Source organism: Lynx rufus, unplaced genomic scaffold (genome assembly GCF_022079265.1).
Source record: "Lynx rufus isolate CCGP_SWC_20201006 ecotype Redwood Valley unplaced genomic scaffold, mLynRuf1.p SCAF_15, whole genome shotgun sequence".
NCBI classification, from domain to species: domain Eukaryota; kingdom Metazoa; phylum Chordata; class Mammalia; order Carnivora; family Felidae; genus Lynx; species Lynx rufus.
The window spans coordinates 23,194,912-23,209,059 of NW_025814829.1; the positions used below are offsets into that span (position 1 = coordinate 23,194,912).

Genomic DNA, 14,148 nt, shown 5'->3' on the forward strand with positions numbered 1-14,148 from the left:
TATGTGACTTTCGGCAGGTAGCATTTAATATCTCTGTGCCTTGGTTTCATCAGTCTGTAGATGGGATAAACAAAATTATGCACTTTGTAAAGTTATTAGATGGTCTACACGAGATAATCCAACACTTTGGAACAGTCACTGGCATTTAGTGAGTGGTCCTGAAATCTCAGCAGTTGTTAGCCACCTTGCAGGTCAAGGGTCACCTTCTCCACGCAACTCTGACTTCTCCCACTTACCATTAACCATCCCCTTTTTTTCGGTATCGGGGATTGACCCCAGTATTTCTTCCTCTCATGGTACTCCCCACATTCGTTGCGCTATTTCTGACCCCCTACTAGACTAGCTTCTTGAGGGAAGGGGCCAAGCCTCTCCGGCATCTACCATTGGCCTTGCATGTAATAGAAATTTAGTATTTACTGAACAGAACAAACATAATAGTAGCCAGAATTTGGCTTTGAGTTTATGATCTACTCATTGGCCATAGGTCTGCCAGGCTGGGGTGAGAAGTAGATCTTTCACTGGACAACCCTTTCATTTTCCAAAGCAGTGTCCTGTTTTCCCTGAGTCTTCTCAGCTCCTTCAAGTTTCTTCCCCCTTGACACAGCTTAGGTCCTCCAGTTCTTGGTTTTTGTCTTGCAGATGGGCTCGCCTTCTGTCAGGGAGCCTCCTGCTGGAGCACCATAATGGAACAGAGCACTCTAGGATTGCTGACAGGCACAGAAGACTGAAATGATCTTACACAATGTGTGTCTACTAACCCAGCCAGAACTACACTAGAGTTTAGTGAAGACACGCCAACAGTTCAACATAATAAACACTTGTTACTGGCACGCAGAATTGTTAACAAGAGTACAGTACTCTGTAATCCTCAACTTTCTTCATACTCATTAATCTGAGTTTTGAAACAACCTTACCTTTCAATTCTGCCCATTTTTTACAGGTTATGGACATATTTGTTTGAGTCCTAAATTGTCATCCTTCCCAAGGGTTTCCTGTTATCTAAAAATCTGATCAGCATCTCTCTCCTATCTAGTAGGGTTTCTTTTGGGCCTCAGATCCTCTTTTGGAATGGGTAAGGCATAAAAAAACTCCCTCATCTGTCATTAATATCAAAGGAGGGGCCAAGGACAGAGCCCTGGGGCACAGCACAAGCCATTCCACAACATGCCAATTTGCAGTCTGAGAGTTGGTGGCCAGTTACCAACTGGTCTATCTCCCTAATGCTTTGATTTTACCATGTCCAGATTTTATCTAATCTGTTAACAAAATCAGACTATGGGGCTAGTTTTGCATCACTTGTTCTGAATTCACAACTAATATTGAGCCCTATATTAAGCACTAATTACAACATTCCTATTTATTGGCTTGAGTCATCTAATAGTCCCTGATCAATATCACACTTCCGATGGGCACTTGTGAAAACCAGTTTCCTTCAGTTCTTGGACTTTCACCTTCTGTCTTCTGGTATTTCTTCCATTTTCCTTTCAGTTCTTTCCACTAAGAGCTCAACACAGTCTTGGGAAAGCCCTTGGTGTCCTAGTGGTTACTCACCAGGGTCAGGAGACCTGGAGAATTTGAGAGCAGCTCAGCACTCTTATTATTCCCTTGTTTATCTTATCTTGAACTTCAATTCTTTCTAACCAGTTGGCCCTGACCTTTTCAGACTGAAGCCGGTTCTTTGGCCAAAAACACAGGAGACCAAAAGGAGCTAGAGTTCAACTTTTTGTCAATACTCCTGGACTCAAGCAGATTTTTTCTTCTCGCGGACCCTGGATGTAGTTTCTGAACTCTTTTCCTCACTGACAGAATGGGAATATTATCTACTGTGTACCTGCTATAAAGGTTAAATGGGATAGTTGAAATGCTGTGGGAGCAGGAAGTGCCTGCACACCAAAGGGTCCAAGACCCTCTGCTCTTAACTGACAACAGTATGTTTGTTGGTTGGGGGTGGCCCCTCAGGTGATCCTACGACCCTTTCCCTTCAGAACTCAAGTTTTCCAGTCCTCCCCTAAAACTAGCGAGAGAGCAGCAAGAGAGGACCCTTGTCAAGAGACCATTTTTGGCACGAGATAGGCTCTTTTTGTCATTAGTGGGCCCAGGAGGGGTCTATATCTTTCTCAGTCTATGTGTGAAAGCCCCAAGCCTTCCCAAAATCAGCAGTCCAATGCCACTGGCATGAGACCATTCTTTTGTGCCACAATCAGGGGTTGATTTGGCCCTGTGGAACCTTCAGCACTGAAACTAACTGGCACTGCCTTGAGATCAATAACCACGGAGTGAGTTTCTAAGGCTCAGAATGGTTTTCCTGAGCACCAATTAGCCAGACTTCCATCATTTCCCCCATATGAGCAACTTCCCCAACTTAAGGGAGAGAAATCACAGGGGCAGTTATTAGTCTCAGAACCTGGCTGGCAGACCAGGCTGTGCACAGGCCCTCAGACTTTTCAAAGACAGTGACGTTAACAGACACTTTTCCCGACTCAGTCAGATGTGGGAGTTGTATACCAGGGACACCTAGTGGTGTGAAATCACTATTGGCTACAAAATCCTTAGGCTTCCAATTACAGTCCTGTACAGTAAATGCCCCAAGTGGGGACCTTTCCTTGAGAAGAGAGACTTGATCATCAGTCTAAAGAAACCTTCTGTAGTGGCTGAAACTGGGGCAGTAGGTGTCGGCATTATAAAAAAAAGGGAATGCTGGGCTTTACCTTCCTCCCCTTCACTGGTTATCATTCACTTTTTGAACCCACAATGACTGCATTTCCCAATTAAGGGACCTCCCTTAAAAATATTTGACTGGATGATACCAGTTCTCTAAGAATCATCTTGGGCTAGGTTAGCTAGAACACACTCAGGTGTCTGCATGGCTCCGCCTAATCTTTTCCCCCTTATTTTTATTTTCCTTCTAAAAGGAACAGAAGGCAGAGGTGCCGGGACACCTTATACCATGTGGACTGAATTCATTTGTAAAGATTACTTTACTCTCCTAGAAAAATACACATTGCAAATTTGAGGGCTACAACTTAACCACTTTAGAGGATTCCTGAGGGAGGGGGGTAACCTTTGAATATCAGAGTGTGTGGTGATGTGTTGGGGAGGAATATTAAATACAGTTGGGTCAGGTGGACTTTAAAAAAAAAGTTTTTCCCATTTTTTTTTTTTTTTTCTAAAAAAAGGAAAAACAAATTGCCATCTCTCTGGCTGATGTTGTGTGTGCGTGTATACATAGGAATAGCTCGGGGGGAGGGACTGTGTCATGCAATGAGGCAAAAACAAGAGGACTTCCTGTGACAGGGGAGCCTTAGTGTTGTAGGAGGGAGACAAGGAGAGGTCACTGGAGAGGGGTCAGAATGTAGCTGCTGCCTCTCATTCCTATGGAAAACCCAGAGCATCTGTGGTAGAGAGCAGAAAGCATTATCATCTCTCAAGGGTATTCCTATCTGAACATAGCAGATGTCCTATGAAAGTAAACAGGTCTGTTTTAGAATGTACATGGTCATGACTCCCTGTGCTCCTGAGGTGGGGCAAAATAATCCATGAACACGTAATCCTTCTGGGCACTATGTTTCTGGAGTGGCCAGCAGAGGACTCTAGGAACAGAGGTGGGGGCACGGTCGGGGAGAAAAAGGTTCTAGAGATGGAGTATCTTCAGGGGGACTTTGAGAAATGTCCTTTGTTCCAGTATTCCTAAGTGACAGCACTGGTGACCTTGGTCTGAATTGTCAGTGTCACTCTGCAAAGGCCAAGGGCCAAGAGTCAGGAGGCCACTCTAGGTTGAAAAGAAAGTACATCTCAAGGCCAGTTAAGGGCTGCAAAATGGTTTGTGGCTGGGCCAGGAGGAGCAGAGTTGGAAAGTCTCCCTTTCTTAGATGCCAATGGTCTGCAGAACCCGCCTCTCGTTGTCATTAAGGTGGCCTGAGAACATGACGTAGCAGGGCTGCTGAGCGAACTGGCAGAGGAAGTCCGTGAGATAGGCCTGGAGAGAAGAAAAAAGAGTGGCCTTACTGCAGGTTCTCAGGCTTACCATCTGTAAGGGGCGAGAACTATCGGCGGTATAGGAAGCACTGGCTGTCAGACAACTGCCAGGACCCTGAGGGATGGCTTCCTACATTCCTGGATCTAGTTCAGGCTCAACCCAGAGACTAAAGTCCATAAAGAAACAAAATTTTCCCTTGGGGCGCCTGGGTGGCGCAGTCGGTTAAGCGTCCGACTTCAGCCAGGTCACGATCTCGCCGTCCGTGAGTTCGAGCCTCGCGTCGGGCTCTGGGCTGATGGCTCGGAGCCTGGAGCCTGTTTCCGATTCTGTGTCTCCCTCTCTCTCTGCCCCTCCCCCGTTCATGCTCTGTCTCTCTCTGTCCCAAAAATAAATAAATAAATAAAAAAAAAACAAAAACGTTGGAAAAAAATTTAAAAAAAAAAAAAAAAAAAAAAAAAGAAACAAAATTTTCCCAACAGATCTCGTATTTCCACCCGAGGACCTTCACAACATAGCTGGGTTTTAAGAAGCTGGACTGCAACACTGGTAGGTATAAAATACTAAGGTGCAAAGTCCCAGACCACCCGGAGCCTCTGACTACTCGGCAAGACAGGAACTTTCTGCCCTGAGGCTGGGAACTATGAATGGGTTGGAGCCCATATTCCTGTTTCTGGCTTGAGACCGTGTCACTTGCAAGACATCTATCTTCTCTGGACATTCTCACCTGCAGATCAATCTGATAGAGAGGATCCTTAAGGGCATCAGGGTCATCTTCCTCATCATCCTCGTAGTAATCCTCCTCTGTTAGACACAGCCAACACAGAGAGGGGTCAGGGCAGAGGCCAACTGGGCATCACCCCACCCAAGCGGGGAGGCATCACCACACGGCTGAGGTAGAAGGGCTAAAAAAGCCCACGGACCATCCCTTGTGGGCCCACCTCTCCCCTTTCTTTGGTATCCCATTCTTGGTCCCGGTGCACAGAAAAGGTATTTAGCATGGCTGTCCTCTCCTCAGACTGCTTACCATATTTACTTGTAGCGAGAATGTCAGATAAGAGTTGGCCAGCTAAACCATCCTCTTCCTCCTCTTCATCCTCCTCCTGGTCCTCCCACATATCATTGGAGTCATCTACTTGGAGATGAAAAGCAGCTGGAGCATATACTCACAGATTTTCCCTTCCCAAATGTAAACAGGCCAGAATAGGAGGGTCCTGAGGGTTTCTGCAACGTGGCCTGTGGCCAAGCCCTCCCAATGAGCCTGAGTGGAAGAAACGAGGGTGTTCTGGTGGGTACATAAAAGGATGAAAAGCTCTTGAGAAAAACCAAACAGGAAGGGCTACGCGGCTTGCCTCCTGGCTGCCTCCCACCCCAGCCTCTGAAGAAACTTCACAAGGTAGACCCGAAGAGCAGCTCTTCACGTGCACAGCAATGCTAGCCACGTGGCAGGCATGCTTAAATAAACATTAAAAAACCCCTCAGTGCCTCAATAAGCCAAACTGATAATCGAATAACATGACTTGATCTGGCAGGCTTAAAAGTTTGCTTGGAATAAGGGCCTGGTGCACCTTGACCCCACTCTGCAGGGGTGGCCTGGCGTGCGGCGTTGGCCTCCATGACGTTGGAAAGCTCATTGATGATCAGCTTCAAGATCTTGACCAGTAAAGGAATGTTTGTCCAGCGCTCAGGGTCTGGAAAGGAAAGGGAAGGCTTCTAGGCAGGCTGTCAGTGGGCTCACTTCTGGCAGTGCCTCCTGTCCTGCAGTGCTCCTCACCAGACACAGTTCACCATCCCTCAGCCTTTCCACCATCCCAGACTATATCCAGCCACCACAGAATGATTTAAAGTTAAATAACTTCATTCTGCTCGGTGTCGTAAGAGTTGAGAAGTTAGGACAGCTAAGAGAGTTCAAGAATTAAAGGAGATACGTTTTTGCTGGTGATAAAGCTTGGACACTAAGTGACTGTACAGAGCACAGTACTCTAGTCCCCATGACTCGCAGTTTGAGAAACAGCACGGGTGATTATAAAGCTACAGTTGAAGAGGGCAGCTTTGCATTCACTGCCTACACATCGGTGAAAGCAACCCAATAACAAAGACATGCTGAAAATGGGTATTAGAGCCCCCAAATGAAGCTGGGGAGCCTTGGTACCCGAGACGGCTTTTGGCAGTTTTCAGCCACGGGAAGGAAGCATATGTTCCGATCCTTTGTGTACCTGCAGTTTTCTGTTTCTTTTTTATCAAACCCATCACTAACGACTGTGTTTCAAAAATCTAGATGATAGTACCTCCATGCCTTCCACCCCACACATCCTTAGCCCCCAGGGAGGGTACTGGAGGGCAGCAGCGTCACCCACTTTTGGCTGACTTAGAGCGGGTGCGGATGCCCTCATCCATGCTGTAGATCTCCTCTCCCTTCACGCGGATATCCTGTAGCCGCTTGTCATCTGCATTGATGCCATGCTGGAGCAGTTTACACAGTGCCACAGAGCTGGCAAGAAGAGCCAAAAAGGGTCGATCAGCCACCCATCTAGAGTTTACTCCAAGGAGATAAGCAATTATGCCGTAAGACTCTCTCTTTGATGGTGAGCATTCTGTTCACGACGAATCAGGAGAGATAAGACAGCTCAGCTGAAAGGGGGATTTAGTGCTCATGAGGACGGCCTCGTGAGAGCTTCTGAACTTCTTGGAACAAAGCTGGGGCGGGCACAGATCACAAGGGCTGGCCACACTGAAAGGTGCAATGGGGTGATGAGAACCACTGGGAGGTGAGTCTAGGATAGGAAGTTAGCAAGCCAAGATTAGAAGGCTTAGGTTTATAAAGGAGAATAAGCAACTAGCAGTATTTGGCTGGGTGAAGTCTGTGGCAGAGGAGGATCTCTGGCCGGCAATGAGGAGGGAAAAAAAAACGTGCTATGTGTGTTGACTGTGTTTTGGGAGTTTCAAGATGGCAGCTATTCAAAGACCTGGATTAGCAATAAAGAAATAGAGGAAAAAAGGAATACACGGGGCAGCTTGCGCTATTGAACAAAAACCATTGGAACAAGTCAGGGAAAGAAGAAATACAAGGAGAGGCAGAATGCCCAGAGAAGAAAGAGGGGCCCTACCTGACTTTGCCCTCATACTGTCCATAGAACAGATGCTGTCGACTCGTCCACTCAGCCATCACAAACTCCAGGGCAGGTTTGCCAGTAGGTCCTGGGAGGCTGCACAGGAACTCCAAGAGGGGTTCCAGCTGAGTGTGCACCAGATGAGCGAACACCATGATCAGAGACTAGGAAGTAACAAGAAGGACATCTGCTTCAAGGAAAACAATTTCAGAGATTTAGGAGATGAGAAGGAGTGGGCCGGCCAGTTGAGAAATAGAGAACATGGAGATTTCCTTGTCGGGATTTCTTGGGCCAGAATAGATTTTACTTAACTGTTCTACAAAGACAGTAAGACAGAGTAAAATAACTCAGGACCGGGGCACCTGGGTGGCTCAGTCATTAAGCATCCGACTTTGGCTCAGGTCATGATCTTCTGGTTCGTGACTTCGAGCCCCGCATCAGGCTCTGTGCTGACAGCTGGGGACCTGGAGCCAGCCTCAGCTTCTGTGTCTACCTCTCTCTCTGCCCCTCCCCGCCTCATGCCCTGTCTTTCTCTCTCTCTCTCTCTCTCTCTCTCTCTCAAACAAACAAACAAAACCTCAGGACCTGTATACATGATTTCCACCTCGACCGCCTGGGGTTGGGGAAAGCCCAGCTCCCCGTATCGTCTTACCTGCATGACACTGAGCGTCTCTGCCTGCTGCATCTTACTGAGGATGGCACGAAGAATCTGATCCAGATTCTCCCCCAGCTCCCGCCCTGCCTTGGAGATGAGGGTGGAGACGAGGCGACCCACAAAGGCGGCAGTGAACTCTGAGGTGCGGGGGTCCAGGAGCTGGCTCACCACTTGCATCACGTACCACAGCCCGTTGTGGCCCTGCTCGTCATGCCACTGGGCCACCTGCTCCAGTGTCACTGACACATAAGCCCGCAAGCACTCTCCACCATTCTGGGGAGACAAAGACGGCAAACAACATTAGCAACTGGGAACAGATGCCAGGAGGCCCACAGTCTGCATGGGCAGATGTTACTTAGGGGCCTATGCCACATAAGAGTGACGAGCCCACAGGGTCTGTGGTGGGCACATACCACTGGAGTCGGGACTTTACTGTTACAGACATAGCCATGCACTATATGGTCCTCGCTTCACCTCATCAGCTCCCTCGAGAAAGCACACTTCTGATCACAAGGGATAATGACCAAACAAACCAAGTTTTAACCACAAAGGTCTACCTCTGGTACTGGAAAAACATGTCTAAGATGCAGCAGTGATTAGGGGTACTACAGATATTTATGGGAATAAAGACAGACCTATATGAACCACTGTTTACCTAGATATTTTCAAAGGGCTATTACTTTGCTCACTTTAATTCTGAAAAGACTTTTGTATGGCTCCAGGTCTATATGTCTGTAATCTTGTCCACCGTAGCAATACCCAGATATAGATGGGTAGAATGTCTGGCATCCATACTTTTAAGATTACAATACATCCCAAAGCAGAGCGTGTTTGGCTTCCACAGTCTGGACCCTTCCTGGATGCCCTTGTTAAATATGGATTTGAGAGACCTAGATCTCAAAAGCGTGAGACCGTGTCAGCTTTCTCAGCCTGCTATAAGCCCATGGCTGGGAGCTATCTTTCCTCTTCTAGTCACCAAGGCTCAGATACCTGCATGGTGGCGTTGTCATCTGTGTGAAGGGTGCACTGTGCCACAGCAGGGAAAGCTTGGCAGATGAGTAGCTGGGAAAGGGGAGGCTTTGTATTCCGTACTACCGTGGTCAGGATATCAATGGCAGTCTGAAGAATGGAATAGAAAAAAGAATTAGAACTGCCTCTAGGGTGGGGCTCAGCAGTGCCCTACAACTAAGATCTTTATTGCATGGATACAACACAGCAACCCAAAGAAAGCTCATTAATTTTCATTAATGAAAGTTTCTGAAAGAAAGGAATAATTAGATAGTAGATAGTGCTCTCAGCTTCCTCCTGATAGCTCATAACTTGCTTAGATATGGGGGTGGGCAGTATACGGCAGCAGAATGGATAGCCCAGCGACGTACTTAGTGGTGCTGTGTAATAATGGCACTCCGTTCAATTCACTGAGGACAAGTAAAGAACAAGAAGGGACATTTTCTTAAAGCCTCAAGAACCACCCGTTGTCCTTGTGGGCAAAGTAGCCCAGGAAGATCACCCTATGAATCTCTTATGCAACTGGTTTCCCGTCAGCGAGGTGGGATCTACGGGTGGTATTTGTACAGCATGTGCACATTCTTCTTCTTCTACCTCCACCCACACCGGTACTGGCCTTGGAACCACTTACCGCACACAGCCCTGCAGGGATCTTGTCTGCTGGGGCCTGCATTATGCTCACTAGAGTAGGAATCAGCCTCATCTGCATTGGGCCCTGACAGGCTTCAATCTGAGACAGCTCCTTGAAGATATCCTGAGCCAGCGAGGCGACGACAGGATCTGAAGTGGATAAGGCAACACAGAATCCCCCCACCCAACGGTCTGCATGTGCTTCTGGCTTAATGATACCTATTATTTGGCTCTAACCTAAGTTAACAACTTCTGCTTTGCTTACATATTACATATCCGGGACCTAGTGAGGCCATATGAATAACCTGAAAGGACAGGAGAGATGCTAAGTCTCTAAGAGCTAGAATATGCATGATTTCATTAAGTCAGGGACTAGTCAGTAACAGCTACTCCTAAAACAAAATTTGGCTTTTTTTCTGGGCCAACTTTTTTTTTTTAAGTTCCAAATTTTTGTTTAAATTCTAGTTAGTTAACCTGTAGTGTGATACTGGTTTCAGGAGTAGAATTTAGTGATTCATCACTTCCATTCAGCACCCAGTGCTCATCACAACAAGTGCCCTCTTTAATATCCATCACCCATCTAGCCCATCCCCCACCCACCTCCCTCTATCAACCCTCAGGTTGTTCTCTATCATTATCAGTCTGTTATGGTTTGCTTCCCTCACTCTCTCTCTTTTTTTCCTCTTCCCATATGTTCATCTGTTTGGGTTCCTAAATTCCAATTCTGGGGCAAATCTTTAATGTCTTTATTCTTGCCTGGATTGATTATGAAACCAAATGCTTAAGGAAAAGAGAAACCCTCCGATTACTTTGTTAAGAAGACACGAAAGTTTCAAAAACTGCCAAAACACTGATTGTCAGGTTCTCACATGTTGAAGGGGAACCATATGCATCTCTTAGGGGGGTAGTCATGATAGAAAAAAGAACTCCCAAAGCATTTCCAAGGCCAAAGGTAAAACCCTCAGAAAGCAGAGCCTTGTGAAGAAACAAAACTTTAGCGTGATCTATTTTACCTATGTAAGAAAAATCTCCTGTATCTAGCATGAAAAAATAGAAAAGTGTGCAGTGCACTAAGATATATGTTAAAAGATCACTGCAGCATTGTTTTAGGAAAAAGTTGGGAACAACTTAGATGTCTATCAACAGAATGGGCACATAAATACGATACAGCCATTTATGGAATATTATGTGATGGTTGAAAAGAATGAGATATATCTAAGAGTGCAACGTGAAAACCTCTCCGGGACACATTTTAGGCGAAAAAGCGAATCAAATAAAATATTTAGTATGATATCATATTATATAACCTCTATCCCTATATCCTCTGTTTCACTATTGGTGCTACCTCTACAAAAACAAATATAGTCAATATTTTTTTGACAATAAAACATTATACAGGTAAAGTGTGTGTTAATACACACTCACTACAGAAAAACTTAAAATGCACTAAAGTATTCAAGGAAAGAAAACACTTGGAATTTCCCCCACCTAGAGAGAACTACTGTGAACATTTTGATGTAGTTTTTTCTGGTATTTTTTCTATATACGTAGCTACAAATTAATCCTTGTCTAAAACAAACCCCAAACTTGGGATTATAGTCTATGCAGTTTGGAAAACCATCTGTTCTTTTATTATACTGTGAGCACTTTCCCATGGCTGAGAAGTGTGATTTTTAGAGGCTGTACAGTATTCTACTTTATGGATATAATAAAGGTAATTAATCTTTTTTATTACTTCTAGATTTTTGCTACTATAAAAGCCTTGTGATGAACATTGCTGTTCATAAACCTGTGTATCTACTTCTTCAGTATCTCACTTTGTACATTATAGTTCTAGACCTCTTAGGAAGATTTTGATTTAGTTGCTCAATTTCCTACTTGCTTAAGTTCTGAGTTATATCACTTGCTATTTAACCCTTTACTCATCATCTTTTATCCCCAGTTCTTACTGCAGTTAAGAGTTACAAGAATAGGTATCCTACCTTTTAAAAACATGTTTATTTATTTTTGTGAGACAGACTAAGTGAGGGAGGGAGGGAGAGAGGAAGGGAGAGAGGGAGAGCGGGACAGGGGGAAGAAGAGAGGAGGGAGAGAGAGAGACAGAGAGAAAGAGAGAAAATCCTAAGCAGTCTCCACGTTGTCAGCGTAGAGCCTGATGTGGGGCTCGAACCCACCAACTGCGAGATTATGACTGTAGCCGAAATCGAGAGTTGGATGCTTAACCGACTGAGCCACCCAGGCACCCCAGCATTCTACTTTTTAGTGCTCCTGTAGCTACAGCACAGCTCTCCTCTTTGCTAAGTGAAAGCCAGTCTTTATTTAGATGCCTAAGACCATCAGACCCAGGGAAAATTTTCATTTAAATTCACCAGCCACCACCACCTTTTCTTGGTGTCCCTTATAACACATGGTCTTGGTGGCATACCGTTACTGTACTTTAGGAAAATGGCGATGGTGAACGGACAGATTTTGCTTTCCATGCTTGCTGTGAATTCTGGGTCTACTGTACAAACGATGCATAGGGTCTCCATCACCAGGTTGAGGACCTCTGAGCTGAACTGGGCTGCTAGGTGAATTAAGCCATCCAGGATACTGGGGAGGAAGGGTTGAAGCACGTGGGTACTCTCCGAGACTTTCAGTTGATCACAATAACTAGAGAGGGAGAAAGAGAGAGAGAGACAGAGAGAGAGAGAGAAAAGCAAGAATTACTCACAAGTGGATCCCTCAATTCCTGGTTTTTCCAATTGTTATCACATGTTACAGCATTTTTACGTGTAGCTTTATGAAGCTACTTGTAGAGTTAGTTTTTACATCTTTCTGTGGCATAGTTTGTAAATATCAGCACCACCATCTCTATGCTAATTTATTTCTGCTTTGGTTTTTACTATTTCTTTTAAACTTTCATCCCTCTCTCACTGTCATGTATGTTATTATACCCAAATTATTAAGATGTTAATGCCTTGTAATTCTTAGATTACTGCTTTAATCACATCCTTCAGATTCTGATAATATAGTCCTGGTATTTTTCTTACACACATATATATACACACACACACACACACACACACACACACATTCATATATATATATATATATATATATATATATATATATGCACACACATACATATATACATATAAATAAAACTTACATATATATATATGTAAGTTTTATTTATTTTTGAGAAAGAGGAAAAGAGAGAGAGAATGAGTGGAGGAGGGGCAGAGAGAGAGGGGGACAGGATCTGAAGCAGGCTCTGTGCTGACAGCAGATAGCCTGATGTGGGGCTCAAAGTCACAAACCACGAGGTCATGACCTGAGCTGAAGTCAGGCGCTCAACTGACTGAGCTATCCAGGTGCCCCTATTCCTGTTATTTTTCGAATAGTGTTTTTTTAACATCTTTTCCAACACATCTGTTATTTAGTATACTAACTTTCATGTTGTAACAATTTTGTATTTTTTGGAGTAGTTTTGAGATCAATTTGTATAGATCTTCTATGCAATAAATTTGAATACGATCTGTGCATGATAGGAAAATTGTGTACTAAATTTTGTGTACTATTTGTAGGGTTTAAAGTTTTTTATACATAGTTTTATTCACCTCTATTCAATTAATATTTACCGGATGCTGCTTACCATGTCCAATGTAATAGAATTAAAGACATATTGTCCGAGTCTTTTGTTTATCTTCAAAATGGCAATAAAAGTCAACAGACACTTTCTCTATGTTAAAAGAAACCAGTACAGAAACAAGGCCTTCCGCAGGTACTCAATAAATGTTTTTTCCCCATTTGTTTAAGTGGTTTTACAACCATATTACTTGTGTCAGATGAGGGGTTCGGAGGTCCATAATGAACAGTACAAGTGTGGGCTTTGATCGCAGATTTGTCCATAGACTTTTTGTGTTTTTAGTCCGTAACATCTTGATTTTCAATTCCACCTTGCTCTGATCTAACTTTTTCTTTTCTTAAGAGCTGATCTGTCATCTGGCCTTGGTCAGCTCTCAACTCCTTAGACTAGGTTTTGCATTCATCTCTCCACCAGTACTCAGTTGTACTCTACCTCCTCCCTCCCCTCTGCTTCTTCACTCTAATAATTCATAGTTACTGTCCCCTTCTAAAGAACTTGAACCTATACACTCTGGTAGATCAAAAAGATTGTACCATCTACTCAGATCATATGGGAAGCAGGGAAGTTAGACTTTATGCTAAGGGAAGTTAGACTTTATTTTGGAAGCTAGTGTATCTCCAAGTCTTTTACAGATTATTCCTAATTCCTTCTTTGCCCTCCCTCAAAGTCTTCAAGAGAAACTGACACCCCAGGAAGACGCTATAGATTTATCCTGTGTCTTCATGTATCACATGGCATATTGGCTTTCTTCTGGGGTACCTGTATCTCAATTTGAAGAGCACAACTGAAGCCATGAGAATTTTATTGTAGGAGCAAAAATATCAGGCTTTTGCTTTATAAAGAGCAGTTAGACAGCTAAAATAATACAAATTACAGCAGTGGGGGCAGAGACATCAGTTAGGAACCTACTGCAGCACTTCAGGCACAAGAAGTTGAGAATACAAGCTAGGGTAGTAGCAGTAGAAGAAATGAAAAGCTAAGGAACCAAGATCTAAAAGGCAGAGATCTGGGATCTCCACTTTTACTGAAACAGGAAATACAAGATCTCAAGATTTAAAGGTATTGATTCTTGAAGAAAAAAAAAAGTACCAATTTCTTTTCCTAAAACAGAGAATACATGTAGGGCAGGCTTGGAGGCGGT

General features: G+C 44.3%; 1 protein-coding gene across 1 annotated transcript in view; it reads right to left on the minus strand.

Annotated features, from left to right (window-relative positions):
* Positions 1–14,148, minus strand: part of IPO9 (importin 9) — a 56,128-nt gene continuing 41,980 nt past the window's right edge. Inside the window, exons 15-24 of the mRNA XM_047076690.1 lie at positions 11,802–12,028; positions 9,378–9,526; positions 8,729–8,857; positions 7,736–8,011; positions 7,081–7,247; positions 6,331–6,464; positions 5,542–5,664; positions 5,001–5,105; positions 4,701–4,777; positions 1–3,976 (exon numbers count right to left, since the gene is read on the minus strand). Coding sequence (XP_046932646.1) covers positions 3,866–3,976; positions 4,701–4,777; positions 5,001–5,105; positions 5,542–5,664; positions 6,331–6,464; positions 7,081–7,247; positions 7,736–8,011; positions 8,729–8,857; positions 9,378–9,526; positions 11,802–12,028 — 1,498 coding nt within the window. The 3' untranslated portion in view covers positions 1–3,865. The remainder of the gene's footprint in view (positions 3,977–4,700; positions 4,778–5,000; positions 5,106–5,541; positions 5,665–6,330; positions 6,465–7,080; positions 7,248–7,735; positions 8,012–8,728; positions 8,858–9,377; positions 9,527–11,801; positions 12,029–14,148) is intronic.